The 18,473-nt window shown below is 37.8% G+C and overlaps 1 protein-coding gene across 5 annotated transcripts in view; it reads left to right on the top strand.

Annotated features, from left to right (window-relative positions):
* The window catches only part of ARHGEF7 (Rho guanine nucleotide exchange factor 7), a 125,386-nt gene extending 109,341 nt beyond the window's left edge, over window positions 1-16,045 (top strand). For 4 of the 5 annotated variants that reach the window (XM_072849857.1, XM_072849856.1, XM_072849858.1 and 1 more), the window contains 3 exons: window positions 9,472-9,571; window positions 10,200-10,254; window positions 12,879-16,045. In XM_072849857.1, the coding sequence (XP_072705958.1) occupies window positions 9,472-9,571; window positions 10,200-10,254; window positions 12,879-13,001 (278 nt within the window). In that variant the 3' untranslated portion in view covers window positions 13,002-16,045. Of the gene's footprint in view, window positions 1-200; window positions 378-9,471; window positions 9,572-10,199; window positions 10,255-12,878 lie in introns of all 5 variants that reach the window. The other variant, XM_072849861.1, reaches the window with a different exon arrangement.
* The last annotated feature ends 2,428 nt before the right edge of the window (window positions 16,046-18,473 follow it).

The following is an 18,473-nucleotide window of genomic DNA, read 5'->3' as shown; positions in this document are numbered from 1 at the left end:
CCCCAAACAAATTAAGAAAAAAAGAACAAAAAAAAACAAACTTTGGTGCCTTTTTAACAATATTTTCTCTTTTCCTTCTCTTCCCATCACCTTTTTGCTTTTATTTCATGTGTTTGGTTGTGGCTATTCCTTACGTTCTCCTCCTCATCCCACCTCTGCCTATCCACATCCACCATTTCATTTCACCTGTACATCCTTAGCATGGCAAGGCACTGACCTGATGCATAATCACGTCTTGGCTGATGATGACCAATCAAGTCTAGACTCCTTGGGTCGTCGCAGTAGTCTTTCTCGTTTGGAGCCTTCAGACCTCTCAGAAGACTCTGACTATGACAGTATATGGACAGCCCATAGTTACAGAATGGGGTCTACATCTCGTAAGAGCTGTTGCTCATATATCTCTCACCAGAACTAATGCACTTCTGAGCTTTTTCTTAACAAATGCTTGTTGTATCACAGCCTGCTTTTCTTAGATGTTTTCTTGCTGTTCCTTGTCTCTTTAATGTGATATTTTAACAACTTCTGAGGGAGCTTCTGAAACTTCAGTTATACCTGGTGGAAGGCTCTATTGCCGATTCAATACACGTACAAATAAGTCATTCTAAAAAGTGTATATCCTGTTAAGGATAATATTTCTTGAGGGTTTTTTTTAACTGACAGATGTTAATTTGTAGCTCTGAATGTTTGGTTTGGTTTTGTTTTTTTTTTCTTTTGACTTGGTCAGTGTAGCAACAGGTCCTTTCTTCTTTTCTTTTTTTTTTTTATTTTGGATACAGCACATTTTTCTATTTTGAACTGAAACCATACTGGTTTGTGAGCTGAGTGCCAGCAATATGGAAATACCTTAGCGGTAGCGGTTCAATTTTCTACGTATTACTAACAAAATACAAAGCTGGTAGAGTAAGAAAAATGCAGCTTAAAAATAAGGAGTACAGGAGCTGTAAAATCATTCAGATATTCACGTATCTGGCCCATTTGTTTGGAAGAGCATTTGCTAATCCATAAAAATTTCTGTTTTATACTGCTGTCTTTTCCTCATTGCTTAGATGTTTATACAAAGGACTGCACTGCTCTCCCCCCACCCCAGTCTGGCAGTTGTCATGAAAACCTGGCAGTCCATGCTCATTACATGCAGTGTTTTGATATTCTCATGTTACCTATGGTCATACTGTCACTTACTGTATGCAGTAGTGTGGCAGAAAGCAGGGTCTAGATGTTTACTTGCCTGTTAAAATACACAGCTGACAACTCTCAATTGACCATTCTTCTTGAAAAGACGAGATGAAAATGGTGTCTCTGATGGAGGCTCGAGTGTTCAGCATCTCAAACTCTAGGTACAACTGTGATCATGTTGGCTTGTTTGAAGTTCTGAATAATAGAATGCTTGGCTTTTGGGTTGTACTGTTTAGAGCATGTCCGTGACAGATTTTATTGTGTTTTGTAACTTCTCTCATGAGCAGGTTTGTTTTCAGCAGCAGCTCTTCACTTACAGTCGTGTTGGCTTTTCAGAGAACTGTGGCACACTGTGCACAGCTGAAGGTCTCGAACCTGCACCTGGGGCACTGCTGGGGTGACGTGTGTGTGTTCTGTCTTGTGGATAACATAATTGGCATCGAAACAAAAATGACGTGTTTTCTAAATCTTCATTAGCATTAGGGAAAAGCATGTGATGAAAGGACAGAAACAGTTCTCGTTTTCACCAGGGTCCCCAGATGCAATTCCCTTACCCCTTTTCAAGTAAGCATGTTATCCAGTGTTCAGGTATTACTCTATGAACAAGTTCAGAATAATCATGATGCAATTAACTGCCACCTGGGAACTTGATTACACTGTTTAAAAGATAATCAATACCTTTCTGCAGGTTACATGATCAGAAAGTTAGTAATTGCTAGACGTGCATGATTCCAGAAGGTGGTCAGCGTGGAGAAGCTATTTCAAAGCAGTTCACATCTGCAGATTTGCATTCAGTCTTGTTTGATCACCTGCTTTATCCTCTCTCACTGTTGTTGGCATTCGAAAATGTGACTAACAAAAGCAGCAGTGCTTAACGAGGAGGGTTTTCAGGTGTACATTTTACTACTAGTCATACATTAACGTAATGACCAGGAACTTGTGTATGTTGAACTTTTTTCAAAGCGGAGGAGTGTTGCTTAGAGAAATGAGATAAGTACGTGTGCTCCATACCATTCCACAGCGCATTTGTAACCCACTTCACTCCCCTCTTCCTTTCAGTCAATTTTTGTTTTTTTAACATATATGGAAAGTATGGATTGTTTGTTGGTTTTTTTTTCCTGTTTCTTAAGCTGTGGTGTTCTAGTTGAATAATGTTTTCTGCATTGGATAAATGATAATTCCTTTATGTCTGTTTCATGTTATATAGTGTAAATATGAGTTTGAAATACAGTTGTTGCACTTGAATTTTCCTTATCACACAGAATGTTTTGTTATCCAGATCTGAAGATTTTATTGACTTTCTATGCACCAAAGCTTTGACAGTTTACCACCATTAATTATTGTAGCATTTAAGTCATTAACTATTGTCATAATTAGGATCTCTCATGTTAATGTCACCACACATTTAAAATCATTCCGTGTTTTCAGTGTTACAGGCCATAAGCTATTGTGAACTGATCAGGAGTATTAATGCAACATGCTTAAAAAAAAAAAAAAAAAGGCAAATGTGGAAATGGTGGTATTCAGTCCAAAGGTTCAGTGTTTCTATTTTTGTGGAACTTTAGTCATGGTAATAATAGTACCTTATGTTTATGCAATTCTGTAAATTATATGTGTACAGTTACAAATACACTGGAAGGATGGAGAATTTGAATTAGAAGGTAGGTTCAAGCCATTGTCAGGCCCTCTTCACATGACTTACACAGTGTTTCCATAAATTAGTATTTGCCATAAATTGAAACCAACCAATATTAATTGGGTGTTTTGCATAACCTTGCCAAAACACAGTAATGTGTATATAGTGACGTAAAACATAGAAAAAAATAATATATATTGTGCACTTCATTTGTGAATGGGAGAAGCCATCTTTAGTAGGTGACTGCCTTTTGAAAATACAAAATGGATGTATATCTGAATGTTGCATTGTACTGTACAGTATGCATATTGTTTGTGGTTGCATATATCAATTAAGTGTTTTGTTTTATATAAAAAGGACATCTGTTATGTACAGTTGAAATAAATTTTGCATTTGCTAGACTGTGACTTTAATATTTAATTATTACACAGGGGGAAAGGACAGCATAACTTGTAAGATAACATGTAATTTCCTCTTCTCCCCATGCCTCTTTTCTCTCCCTCCCCTCTTCCCGGAGGAATCAAATGCTGAAGTGAAAGAGCTTTTTTGACATAAGTGTGTAATCTCTGTTTAATGTAGTTGACAACTACAGGAAATTCAATGTAATGTGAAGTATGTATCCTTCTGTATCCTCTTTTTTTAAAAAAATAACTTTTCAGAGATGTTGCCATCTATAGAACGTTCTTCTGTTGTCTCCCTCTCCCCTTAATTGATTTTTTTTTTCTTTTTCATTTTTTGAATTGGTGTATTCTCAGTAAAAGCACAGGCTGAATTATTGGAGCAATCTAAACCCTACTTCTGCAGGTCCTGTTACCAGAGAGAAATTTTATGAATATGATATTGGCTTCTATAACCTTACATATTTTCAAGATTTAATATTACAACATTTTGCTCTTTAAAACAAGAGTTATCTTTAGTGTTTCTACTTAAAAGATGCTCGTATTTGAGTGAATTTAAATAAAATGATAGCCTAATATACATACTAAAATGTTTATATCAGCATAAACAAAGTAATTGCCTCCTTCTCTTAAAATGACATAACATTTTTTTGCTATGATTGTAGCAACTCTAGTTTTGGCCCTATAGCCCTCTGGTTAGAAGTTTTTGTATTGGATAGTGAAATACAGGAAGCTTAGTGGGATAGCTCTTTCCAAATGTTGTCTTAGAAATATCCCACTTCTTCAGATAGTGTATCTGTCTTTCAAACTCTTCAATTCTGTTCTTATGACTAACACATATGGAGTTGTATGTGCTTTGGTCCACCTTAATTATTTTCATTTTACTCATCAAAACGTTTTGCTGTAAACTGCATAGATCTGTCATCTGAGTCATGTGGGTTTTTTCCTGTTTGTGTATCACTAGTAGTTAAAAACCAAAACAAACAAACAAACAAAACTAAAACCACTTCATGCCAAAACCTTTTTTGTTACTTCCAAGAATTTGCAAAAAAAGATGTATTTTATACAGTAAACTTAAGTTTGGCCTGATGTTTGGATTCTGATTTGTTGTTATCTGTAGAAGATATTAAAGGGCTCCCCTTTGACTTTGGCAGATCTGTAGCATGAAGGATACTTTTTTCAATGCTTTAATCTCAATGCCCGCAGAGTCTGGGAGCACCATTTTTAGGATTCTTCATATTAGGACTTCATCAAAAACTCATTGAGAAAGAGAAGGTTAATTTGGCAGGTCTGCTCATCCACTTTAACATCTTAAAAATAACTAATGCAATGAAATACTGAATGTTTTAAATGACAAGTAATTCTTATTTTTTGTCCAACATTTGCTTCTCCAGGAAATTTACACATCTGTACATACCGGTGGCTAATGATGGATCTAAACAGTTGTGTATGCACATATCTGTCTTTCAGTGGCAAGTCAGACTTCTGTCTTTGAAACTCAAGCAAATAATTTCAAAGAGCTGGTTAGCTTATGAAGAGAGCCTAGAAAAGTTGGTGAAAAGCAGAATTGTATATTTACAAGTACTGTTTCTAATTTTTGACCTTTGTTGTGCCTTGTTTTCCCCTCCTTACCTCTCCTAATCACAATAAAAGAATGAAAAAGTGAAGAAAACAGCAATACTTAAAAACTGAATCATTGCTAATGGCCTCAAATTATGCTGTTCATTTTTGAAAGTTAATCACCAGCACCATGGGTTTAACTTCCATAGCTTAAATTAGGACCGTCATAGTCGCTGGAAGAAGGCAAGCTCTTTGTAGAGTATCAGTGTGAAAGTACCTGGGTTGAGCCTTCTCCTCCAAACGGCCAGGTGGAGGAAGGAACGAACCCTGTTCTTGATTGACTAGGGAGAGCTGGGTTTTAACTGAGGCCCTGAGGCTAGCTACTTAAAGTAGCTGATGTGAATACCCACCTCCATTTTACTGTTGGCTTAAATGGTTCCTGGACAGACAAGGTCTCTGAACATAGGCGGAGACTTAATATCTGGTTAAAGTGAAAAGGTTTCTGCCTTTCATCCCCCTTCTTCTCTTCCTTCCCTTCTGCCTAATGTCTTAAGATCTGTGCAAAACTTCTGGACTCTCTTCCACGCCTGTCTGATAAAAGATTCAAAATGAAGGACCAGACTGGTTACCAGTACAGCTCCTTCTGAAGCCTGGCTTCTGTCAGGAACCAGCATGGTACCATATCAACCATTTTTTAAGATGTCACGCTCCTTTCTGAGGAGAGTGAATAAAAGGCTGGGGTTGTGCAGTTATGCTTGTGAACAGACATCACTGAGAAACCCTGTGGCATTCAGTGTGCACTCTATAATTTCTTCCCGTTTTGGTGTTAAGACTGCACTCCAGGGCTAGGAGTGATGTTCTGCCGGTTTCAGATGGGTATAAAGTGAACTTCTGTCATGAAGTCCTTCTGCCACATAAATAGCCAAACAGGTTTCAGCTTTCCTTTTTTCCAGAAATGCTCGGAACTGCTTGCTGGTGTGGCTGGTTGATTAGGCTGGAAAGGGGATCGGACACTGAAAACTAACAGCAGGGGGCTGTTACCCACAGGCCTGTTCTTGTACGTCAGGTGTTGCACCACATGACATAGTGGGTATTGCTAAGGTCTCTAGCCCTGGTCTGAATGCCAAGTGGGCTATTTGCTTTACTATGGAGGCTAAATTTGCTAAACATATCATTTAGGGTATGGTATTGTCAAAAAGCATTGTAATTCTTTATTTTCCACTCTAGGGCTGGGAGATACTAATATTGAATAGATACCTTTATTTTCTTGATGGAATTTAATTGATGGAAACTTAGTTGAATGTTGACCATAATAGTCAGTTGTTTTGCCTTAAATATGCAACAGACTTCTGAACAGTAGGGTCATTCTTCCGAGACCTTGGATGTAGGAGTTCCTCATTGAAAAGTTATGGCAACTTACTCAGCCTTAACATTTGTTTGCTAATCTTCAAGTAATTGTCTGGGTTTGCCAAGCATCCTTTCTTCTCCCATCCACCTTACTTCCCTCAATACCTCGTAAAAAAAGGAAAAGAAAACAAAATGAAACCCTGTTTTGTAAAGGTTTGGGTGTGTGGGGGTGTTCCATCTTTTTTTTTTTTTTTTAAACTAGTACTTCTGGTTGTATTGTCTCAAGGGGATTTAGGGCCAGAGTTGTAGGAGGTCAATTTAAACATTGTCGTTTGGCCTGTTTGACTTGGAACGAGACTGAGTAGAGTCTCTTGATAAAATTCAGCATGAAACTTGCATGTTTAGGATTGACGAATGGCAGATATGGCAAACTGAAGTAACTTTTGATTCTTCTGCACTACTTCATGAAAATGTGGAGTAAGTCTCAGAGGTGCTTAGGATTATCTAAGTTGCAACTTCCTGCACCATCCTTTTAGTACAACTCTGCATGAAATCCCCACTGTGCTATAACACAACCCTTTCTTCATGTCCTAAAGCTGTAGCTTGTAAACTTTTCTGGAGAGAAATGGTCACATAGAGAACCTGGTGGAGGCACAGAGGCAATTTAGGGAATATTGCCGAGTGTCAGTAATGAGGTGACTCTGCTTGAAGTCCATTCTAGACACATAATTGCCAGAAAATGTGTCTAAAAAGAAAAGCTTCTGGCATAAATGGTGCAGAAAAGCAGGACAGTGAAGTAGCTTCGTTTTGTCTTTAGAGCTTGATACATGAAGTCTCATGTTACTGTGCTCATACTCATTTGATGACAGGGGCCTTTGTTGCAGAATAGATATGCTGTGTGTTTGTACCTTTGATACTTAGCAAGTGCTTGTGGGTTGTAGGAAGAAAAAATCCCCAACAAACAAAAAAACCTCACCAAAACTCACAAAAAGCAAACTAAGATAAAGGAGAAAGTGGGGGGGTTTTGCGTAAGTACAAACCGTAAGAGCAGCGAGGATTCTGAGATACAAATAAAAAAGTTGCATGACCGAGGGTGTCGGAGCAATGAAGGCGAGAGTGAAACTTGTGATGTCCTGAATTCCATGGTAGTTAATGTTTTGTGGCACAGGAAGGTCAGTGTTCACAGCAACAGTTTTGCATCATGTAAGTTTATATGTGTACTGTGTGGTCTCCTTGTGTGTATAATGTTGGTGAACATTTTGGTTTAATGAAACTGCATTCTGTGTCTCTAGTATTAAGTGTTTACTGTGCTATGCTGTATGTACATCAAGATATGCTGGCATAGACATCTGTTTTACATGCATGTGTGTATATAACTGTACAGCTGGGACATTTTTTTTAAAGCTGTCTACTCCATGCTATTTTTGCTTTGCAAGGACCCATGTTACTCTGACCAGGCAAAGACAATTGGATGCAGCTCTATACAGAGATAAATATAATGCGCTGCTCCATTTGGTTGAAGGGAGTCATGGGTGAGAAACACATGGCAGTTCTCTGCCTTTGGTCAGCGCCTCCCTCTGTGTCTGCTGGGCTGAGGTGCTCCACATTCGTACGGAGACCCAAAATGTAGTGATCTGGTAGCAGCTGCTGCCAACTAATTCCTAAAATAACATTTAGCTCTGTGTTCTGTGTTACCTTCCGGGCTAACCTCCCAGGCTAATAAAGCAGAGCAGTAACCAATTAACTGAAATAACCATAAGACAGTTTTTTACAATTAGAGATTGACAGCGCAAACAGGGAAATGTCCTTGAGCTCCATACAGAGTTTGGATGTGCTTGTTTTACAGGTTGTTCCTTCCCTGGAAAATAAGTGGGAGTGGAAGGGTATTAACCCTTAAAAGATTTCTTTGCTCTGTAAGATGAAGAACTTACAGCTTTCAAGGACGAGATTCTGTTCTCAAATCTGCAGTTATCTTTAGTCCATAAAATTTTGACCATCGTGTACTGATACATTAAATCTTTACTGTCAGCTTAAGGAAACTTTTATTTGTTAAAGGATGTTTGTAATTGTTTGCTAAAATAGCTTAAGTAGCTTAATATGTACTGCTAAACTATGGTCCCTACAAGCTCATTGTTCAGAACTCAAGACTGCAGCTGTGAGGGAAGTTAGTATTTTTTGATGAGCTTGATTTCTTTCATTTTTATGTGTGTTTTAAATTACGTATTTTATCATGAACCATAAAAGAAAAGCACTGTTATCCCAAAGCAGCTGTTCAGCAAGAGCTAACTAATTTCTCCTGACAGGCATGCACCCCGTAGTACCTAGTTATCAGTTCAAACTGTACTAGACTTAAGACATTCCTGGTTAATGAAAGTTTATTACAATGAATTGGTAGGCAAGTGTACCTTGTTTGTTAAAACTGATATCTTGGTTAAAATATGCAAGAACTTTAATGCCTTATCTGCTGTGTTTGAATTCTGAACAAATGCTTAGACAGCAATTTATTTACAGTCCTTCTTTAGAAAAAATGCTTGTAATTTGTTGCAGCCTAATTAAATAACGTTTCTAGAATACATACTTTACGTATGAATGGATGCACATCTCTGAGCTGTAGATTTTTCTATTCAGAGCTACTTTTAAAAATCTATATGTATTATCTTGATGTTATAAATTGTAATGATAGTGGAAAATGTTTTGAAGATGTTGGAATGTTTTGAGTTTCTATTGCCAAACCATTAAGTACTTTAAAAAACATTTATTGAATACAAAGTATGTATTTCATTTGGCAGGAATTTATTATAGGACTAAAAGACTATCTGTAAGTGTATGTATATGTGTGCGCACACACATATTGTGTTGTTTATAGTGTTTCAGGGGAAAGGGGTTTTAACTTTTTTTTCTTATTCCGTCGCTGTATCATTTGATACCACTATTCTCCTCCTTACTGGTAGAGTAATTGGTTTAGAGTGGAATTATTTCTTGGATTTGTGTCAGTGTGAGATCAGAATCTGTCCTTGAGGCTTAAATCGCTGTTACTTAAACACATCTATCTCGGAGTCAGCTATGGCGAATTTGTATAGCTTTTACTTACAGTTGAACAGTGTAGCATCCCCATCGATGACACAGGAGTTATGTCAGCAGCAGGATAGGAATGTCAGACAATTTTATGTTGTTGTAAGGCTGTGGTTTCAAATGTAAAAAATGTGCCAGTAACTTGTGTGTATGGAGGGAAGGGGGAAATTGAAAGTGATATACTTTGGTCATGCAGGTGTATCATGCAGTGAATGAAATAATAATCTTTAAAATGCCCAAGCAATATTTGTGAGTTGCTCATTTTGTAATTTATTTTTACAACAGGTTCCCGTAAAGAATCAGCTCCTCAAGTCCTGCTTCCAGAGGAAGAAAAAATTATTGTAGAAGAAACTAAAAGTAATGGTCAGACTGTTATAGAAGAGAAGTAAGAGAACATTTAATGAATGATGGATTAAAGCAGTAAACTTTGCACTCTTCTTCCTCCTCCCGTCTCCCATTATAGTAGTGTGTGTATGGTACACTTGTAGTAGGGAACAGAGCTTTTTGGAGTATGCTGCCAGTCCTTTTAAGTGCAGTTGGCCTTCATTTAAATGCTTGTAGTCTGGTTTGTTTGTATATGCTGTGCAACTTACTCCTTCCGTGCCAAGAAGTGATATGTTTCACTTGTAAATAATTTTTCAAGTGCTGTAGGATTTCAATATTAAATCGGTGTAATCTTTCTAGTTAGCGTGTGGCGTCATTCTGTTATTTTGGTAAGGTATATGTTGGAAATGAAATACACTTCTGTTACAGAAAGCTGTAATATAGAAACCAGTATAGGTTCATGTGTGCTTGAGATGTGTATCCTGTCACAGAAGCTGGTAACAGGTCCTTGCCTTACTGAATGTAAATCAGGATGAGAGACAATTTTTTTAACATAAGTTTGAATTAGCTGTTAGCTGTGGGTTTTGTTTTTTTTTTTAAATGCATATAATTTAACTGTTTTGTCTAATAATAGATTTAGACACGTATTTCTGAAAACCGTTGTAACAGATCATCTTTTTTCATTTTAGAAGCCTTGTTGACACAGTATATGCGTTAAAGGATGAAGTACAGGAGTTAAGACAGGTTGGTAACTTGCTACGTTTATAGCAACTTGGAGAATGGAAAGATGGAAGGCTTATTACAAAAATAAATACAGCTTGTAAGTTGGTTCATTTTGACAGGAATGACCTTGAATTTTGGACTAGATTCACTTTTAAAAGTAAAACATACCAATTTGACAAAAAGCACCCTCTTTCATGGTTGTCATCAGTCGTTGGAGCACCAACCTTTGAGAATAGCGTTAAGTATCTTCTCTCTGAGGTGACTTACTAAGCTATGTTTCATTCATTTTTGCGTGTTACAACTTGTGAAATGTTGAAAGCGTTAAGCAAATTCAGTTCTGCTGTATCATCAACAAAATAAGCTTATAGAGACTGTGAAATAGTATTTGCTCTAGAAAGTATAATTTTGTAGTAGAAATGTCTGGATCTATTTAGGCCTTTATTAAGTAGGCCTTTATTTCAGTAACCTGAACACCTCTTACAAATCAGTTCTTAAAACCTCTCATTTACAGAGACAAGAGTCCTCTTTGGTGTCTATCATGTGGCCTTTTTTTTAATGAGGGCTTCAGGTTGGCTTAGGGTGCTGCTTTGTCACATGGGGGAATTGTGCAAGATCTCACCTGAGCTGCTGGTATGGAAGTTGCAGCTGATGTTTTAAGCTTGTTTCAAGTATCCAAAATGAGGCGTTTAAAAATACCTTTTTCTCGTCAGGACACAGCCTGTTTAAACCATGTTACTGCTGCTGCACGTAGTCATTGCTTAATGTGTAGGCGAAAAAGCATTGAATTATCCTCACTCTCCAATGTGTGAATTTGCTAACTGACCTTAACAGTTGTGACTCAGGAAGTTGGATAACATCTCCTGTGCTAATGTAAAACAGATTTGTATTCAAATTACTTTAGATTTTGGGCTATAAACATGAATCTGGATTCTTTGCCCATCTGTAAGCGTCCCCAGTATTTCTAAGGATGTCGTGCGTGTTCCTCAAAATAGGACAGTTGATGTCTTAAATACTTAAATTCTGCTGTTTTCAGCATATAAAGCATGTGTATGCCAGGTTTAATGCAGATTTAACAGTCGTCTTGAAAATATAATTCAGGTAATACAAGCAGCAATAATAATGCTTTAATATTCCTGTGGCCTGGCTGCTTTTGTACAAAGGATAAACATGCTGCCTCACTGAGGCGCCGCAGATCTTTGTGTGACCCTAAACAAAAAGTCACCTTCTCCTGAACTTCAAGCAACAGCTCTCTTTTCTGGTGCCTTTCCAAACAGATGGTCTTTTCGGAATCTCGCATCTTCCAAAGCCAAGACCTATTAAAGCCTGAGTTAATTTTCTTGTATATCAGGAATCTCAGCTTAGAAGCATTTATTGGCCTGCTGCTGTGATGTTGCCAACTGGAGAAGTGGCAGAAATAATCTCTGAGCTGGGAAGATCCCAAGTGACCAAGGGCTTTATGGATAAAGGCTCCCTGGGAGTATATAGTGCACTGGTTGGTGTAGACACCAGACTGCCTGTTGGTGAGAGTTACCATGCAAAGTGGGATCCCTCCTGTAGCAGTTTCCACAGGTTATTCATAGCTGTTGATCTACAGGCACTACACTTGAACAGTACAGTCCTGAATTGGCAGTAAATAAATAAATATATGAAAAGAAATTAAGTCTGTACCTACGAGAAAAGAATGAAATTTCTGAGTTTCTCAACAGACTTGAGGAGGGAATGGAGTTACGGAGGCAGCAGCTGTTGATCCCATCCTGTTTCTAGAAATGTCTGTAAATGACAGCCAATGGGAGTCCAGTGGGACCCCCTCGACTGCAGACCTGTGTTTGTTAAACACCCATAGACTTGTTGTTTTGAAGCCTTAATATAATGTTGTCTTGTCTTCTGGTTGCTTCCCCACCGTTGCCAGCATCACATTGGCCTTTACAGGATTAAACAATGTAAGCTTTACTGTGGTTTGGTCAGTGACATCCTTACGGTCCTGTTGTTCATGGTATTGCGATATCACCTGATGGCACTAAATACTGAGAACTGACTTAATCGTTAATATACGTGCAGAGTGGTGGTGTTCCTTGAAATTCAGACTCCTCTTAGACTGTTGGTAGTCATCTGTCTGGTTTAAAATTTAGTCACAAAACACTTTCCAGAACACAATGGTTTTCAAGATACTCCTTTCACCTATTTACTTTCCTAATGAAGCAAGTTAATTTGCACTAAGTTTTAAGAAGCTTTTCTGAGATTGTGAAAGTACTTACAATCGCAGGAGCCTCTTAGAGGGGATATTTATTCTACTTACTGCTCCATTTCCCTTCTCCATTAACAACAAATATATTCCACTGTTCATTGATCAGATTTGAGCAGAAGAATTCAAGATCGTTGTCCATCTGTTACTAGCACTTGCATTATAAAGGACCCCTAAGTATAAATAGGAAATAGCTCAGTTTCCATTTGGTGGGATTTGTTGCATTGTGTGAAGTAACCATGTGTAATTTGTGAGATTTTAATAGAAGGCTTTGCTTTTGAACAGCTAATAGCAGTCTTACTGAGAAGAGCCTTCAGAATTTGTAATTGACAGTGTATGTGTGGTCAGAAAAGATCTGTTAAAAAAAAATCCAAACACTAATATTTCTGTCTCTATTGAACAGGATAACAAAAAGATGAAGAAATCATTAGAAGAAGAACAAAGAGCTCGCAAGGACTTGGAGAAGCTTGTTAGAAAAGTTCTAAAGAACATGAATGATCCATCTTGGGATGAAACCAACTTATAACTAATTTTTTTCTTTTTTTTTTTTCCCCTTTTTCTTTCTATTGAAAGACCAGTTGTAAAACTGAGCTGGGAAGCCTTCTGACATTAGTCAGTGTTGCCTCAAGAGCACTACAAAACAGGATTTAACTGGATCTAGTGATTTCTTGCTCTGAACATATAGAAAAGTCAAGCCATTTACTGAAGCAATCTGTACTTTAAGTGTGGAGACCATGGATCCTGAACTCTACTAAACTTAATTTGTTTGCATCTAAATTACCTCATTTTGCAGAAAGTGCAGCACCTGACTAAAAGTCCATGTTTTTCAGTGGCTTTTTAATTAAATATATATTTTTCTTGTAAATATCTGTAATTTTGAATGCATATGTGATTGATGTATCAGGGCTGATGTTACTTTTTTCTCTTGTTATTGTAATGGTCACAAGTGTTAGAAATTATGGCAGTACTGTCTTACCTAAGAAAGGTCAGAGTTCTTTGTGGATAATTATGGATTTGTTCCAAATTACCCACTCATCACATGCAAATTTAAAAACCTATTTTTCCTATTGACCACTGTATTTAAATCCTTACTGTTATTTATGTCTGTGCATACATTTTTAAACAGTTTACAATTCTTTAAGAACAGTATTAAAATATAGAAAACTGTTTATTGACAGTAGAAACAATTTTTAACAGAACTAATGCCCATGATTTATGTTCACGTACACTTGTTTGGCAGACTAATTTGTTGTGCTTTGGCCACCAGAAGACTGATGTACTTGCCTGCTTTTTATGACTGATTTTTAGGTGTTTATGTACTACATTTTCTATTGTTGTGCTTAAACATACAGCTGGCTGATAACTTAATAGATCATACAGTTTGTTAAAGCAAAAAAAATCAATCTCATCCAGAATTTTGTGAATAAATTGTTGCTATTTATATTTTATGGTCACAACAATTAACTTTTAGCTAAACTTTGTGCATAAGACACATGGGCTAGGCCAAACGTCATTCAGAGCTTTGTTTTTATACCACTATGTAAGAGACTCTTTGGAATTCCCAGGCTCTGGAAGCAGAGTCATTCCTTTCCCACCCCATTTTCTCAGCATTTTGCTGTTTTCTGTCCTACTAGGATTTAAATGGAAACAAATCTGGAAATAAGATTATTTTTTTATCAGACTGTAATTCATAATTTGCACTGCTGACAGATTTGAAAATACACAAATGAACATTTATTCCCTAGTCTGATAGGTGCAATTACTGCAGTCCTTTCTTGTATTTAAAATAGGAGATGCTACATCACTGCAAACGGTGAGCTTCAGTTGGAGCACTTAAAATACTAATCCCATTAAAGCTCATTTGTAAGTGTTTCATTTATTTCGGCAAACTTTGGATCAAACTCCAGACAGTGCAATTTTCTGAGGGGTTTTTCTTCAGTTGACAGTCAGAAGTGCAGGTATAGCACAGACCCTTGCAAAAGAGTTGAACCTTTTGTCATCCTGATATTCTAGTGCCCTTTAACTCCTGTTAAATTTAATGCTTGGACTTGAGCAAATTTTTATATGAACTTTAATGAGTTGGAGCCAGGATGATTAGGGTGGTAGGAATTGTCATGCACACTTTGAATCTAATGAAAAATCTATTTTTAAAGCTATCCCCTTTTCTCAGCCAAGAACAGCTTTTTTAAATAGGAAAGAATGTCAATGATTACATACTTGAGGAACAATTCTGTGGGAATGGATACGTAAGAATCTGAATAGACAATTAGTTGTCCGATTTAAAAAGCTGAATATATCTGTAGGTATTTTAATTTGTGTTCCTACAATTTAAAAATATCTTCCTTTAATTCTAAAGGAGCAGACTGGATAAGAAAACTAAAAATGTCTACAATATTAGAGTTACATATATTCACAGAACTTTACATTTATGATAATTCTTGATACCAAAATCTTTTCCTATTGTTTGCAGTTGCACAAAAATGTGGACTGACATTTATAATTATCTTCATATTTAGAAAATACTCTTGCTAAAAGCTAAGTGATACTAAACCCTGCAAATTCATAGCATCTTGGCAAAATTTAGATGTGGGAATGCCGATATAATTAGAATTTTGCTAACATTTTTACTTTGACATTCAGGCTATTTTCAGAGTGAATTTTAATTTTCAACTGAGCATATGTGAAAGGACATTCCAGAGGAAGAAGTATAAAAGGAAAACATGGATCTTAGCAGTATTTAGCAAATTTTAACTCAGGAACAGCTTCCATCAATAACAATTTGTTTTACATTATATTGTAAAGAGTGGCGTTGCTGTGTAAATTTGCTGACTCTTAGTACCTGTGATTATTATAATTTCTGACAGTACCCCTATACTGACATCTAATGAACATGCCTTAAACACTGGGACTAAGCAGTTGTTAAATATGACCAGGACTTAGGGACTGATTTTATTCAAGGTGGATTGGGATGACTAATTTTTACAAAAAAAAAAAAAAAGGAAAAAAAAAAAAAAGAAAAAAACCCCACCTAATATTGTAGGTAGCTTTTGTCTCCAGTGCAGAGCGTGAGCTTCAGGCTTTTGGGAACCAAGGAATATCTGAACTTTTTTCTTTGACAATTTGTTATACTGTATATAGATTGTAAATTTCACCATGGACCTTCTGAATTGTTGGAAACTTTATATAAGCATGGATAAATGGGGCACTGTTTATTTAACCTATTAAAAGGTTATTTCTTTGCTCTCATCATTTAGGGATGAGGAGATGAAGCCATTTCTTATCCTATAGATGTGAAGCACTTTCAGTTCTGAACTGTCCAAAATGTAGCATAACATTTCTCTGTACTTACTGATGTATGTGTGTTTGTCTCACCCATGTCATGACATCTTAAACAACTGACCACCTTTGTATAAACCTTCTTAATGCCAATCATTTAGGGAATTTAGAGTGTCTGTTTACGGTATCTGTGGAGAACTCAAGTTTAGTTTAGACGTCACAATAATATCCTGGTATCGACTACTAAAGTGTTTATGCTACATTGTTGTAATTAAACCATGATTTTTCCCCTACCCTATGAAGTGTTAACATTTCATCTAATACGTGGGCTATGAGATTAAGAAGGAAAATTGCTTTTTTTTTTTTTCTTGCCTTTCATAGAAATAACCTCTTCTACTTAATAGTTGGTATACTGTATTGAAAGGGCCTTTTTGCGGTCTTTTGTAATAGCAAATTGATGCCTGGAAAACAAAACAAAGCAAGGGTTGTTTGAAGGGGTGAGAAGGAGGATCTTAACTGTCTTGCACTGAGGAATTTTCACTTTGGCAACCTGACCTGCTAGAGTAATGTAAGAGATGCAGGAGATCAAAGACAGAAGATGATGAAAGGGAAGAGAGCAAGAAACATTAGGAAGGCAGATTGCTGCATAAATAAATGCTTGTCTACATGCGTGATTTATCTGAATGAATAGACCTGAAATTTGTGGTAAGTGTGTATCATAGAGACTTTACTTCGCTGGTGCCACATGAAATAGCAGGGGGTGGTTTTTATGGTAGGAACATAATCAGTATTGCTTTATGCAGGATGGTGGGATGGGTAATGGAAAGTGTAGGGAGTGATTTGTTTGAAAAGATGGCTTCAGTCTTTGGACAAGGCATTTGAAGGGATCAATAACTGAGCTTAGATTTTTTTTTTTAATTTTATTTTTTGCTTAGGAGGTATACTTAAATAGAACAGAGAACATTTTATAACTTTAGTCAGAAGAAATCTCCCGTTTTCCAGATTTTCTCTTGGTTCATCACTGTAAAGACAGGTCTTCCCCACAATTTAAAATCCTCAGGTACTTTTCATATTAAGAAGTGTTTTGGGGATTTTCTGTCTGGGTGTGCATTGTTGTGGGTTGACCTTGGCTGGCTGCCAGATGCCCACCCAGCTGCTCTCTTACTCCCTCCTCAACAGGAGGAGGGGAGAGAATAAGATGGAAAAGCTTGTGGGTTGACATAAAGACAGGGAGATGATTTATCAATTACTGTCACGGGCAAAACAGACTTGACTTGGGGAAAATTAATTTCTTGCCAATTACAAATAGAGTTGCAGGGTGAGGACCAAAACCAAAAACTAAACCACCTTCCCCCCACCTCCTTCTCCAGGCTCAACTTCATTCCTGATGCTCCTACTTTCCCCCCCTGCCCCATGCGGTGCAGGGGAATTGGAAACGGGGGGGTTGTGGTCTGTCCGTAACAGTTCCTCACTGCTGCTCCTTCCTCCTCACGCTTTTTCCTGCTCTAGTGTGGGTCCTCCCCCATGAGCCACAGCTCCTGCCACAAGCCTGCTCCAGTGCAGGCTCTCCAAGGGCTGCAGCTTCCTTCAGGGCACCTGCTCCTGCATGGGGTTTTCCATGTGCTATACTGTGGATATCTGGTCCTGTGTGGTTCTCTACAGGCTGCAGGGGAACAGCCTGCTTCCCTATGATCTTCTCCACGGGCTGCAGGGGAGCCTGCTCCAGCGCCTGGAGCACCTCATCCCCCTCCTTCTCTGACATGGATCTTTGTGGGGTTGTTTCTCACAGTCGTTCCTCACTGCTGCATTCTTAAATATGCTTTTCCTGAGGCACCACCTTCTTGGCCTCTCCTCACAGAGGCCACCCTGCAGCCCCCTGCTGCCAGCACCTGGGCACATAAACCCAGTACATTTGTTAATGCTCAGGAGTGAGTGGGTTCGTTGCGTTCCTGTATATCATACATTGAAACCATAAATAACCATTACAGCATTAAGCATTACCTTAAATAACGCTGTTTGCCTGAGATTGGCAACTCTGCCTGCAAACTTGGGACACAAGGCAGGAGTGAGAAGGGTTAGGAAGGTAGACGCTTGCTATGGCAGACGTGAGAGAGAGGGAGCTGTTAGTCTCATGGGACCAAAAATGTTTTCTCCCTCATCTTGTCAGATGACTGGTTTCCAATGTCTTGCTCTTTGCTTAACTGACCATCGTTTTTTCAATCACCTACAGAATTTCTCTGAATCACAATATAAGTTATGTCCCACAGGTGAAACCCATGTTTGTTTAATTATTGCTTATGAAAAGCATTTTTACTGTTAGTACTCCACCAGCTACTTTCTATTTTATAATTATTGCCAGGTAGTTGTCACTTGCCCACCCAGAAGCACTGGCAATGTTTTCCAAGGGTGTGGTGTGCTTTGACAACTAGAGGAAAATACATTGTCAATCAATGTCTTCAGCATTTGAGGGGTGGAAGGAGGAGGACTGATAGTTCAGAGATGTGGATGGTGTCAGGAGAGAGCTACAGAAGTCCTTTAAACTGGGAATGAGAGGGAAATGAATTGGCTACTCTTCCTTCTGGTAGTGCTGAACCTGGAGCTGAAGAAGTTGATGATATTACAGGCCGGGTTGGTAGAAGAAGCAGATAAAAGAGTTTGTATTCTGCTACCAGCACATCACAAATTCTTATTTCTGCTTATAGTGGGATGGATTTCTGAGGAA

This window comes from Ciconia boyciana, chromosome 1, assembly GCF_034638445.1.
Source record: "Ciconia boyciana chromosome 1, ASM3463844v1, whole genome shotgun sequence".
NCBI classification, from domain to species: Eukaryota; Metazoa; Chordata; class Aves; order Ciconiiformes; family Ciconiidae; genus Ciconia; species Ciconia boyciana.
This window is presented reverse-complemented; position numbering and strand designations above follow the sequence as displayed.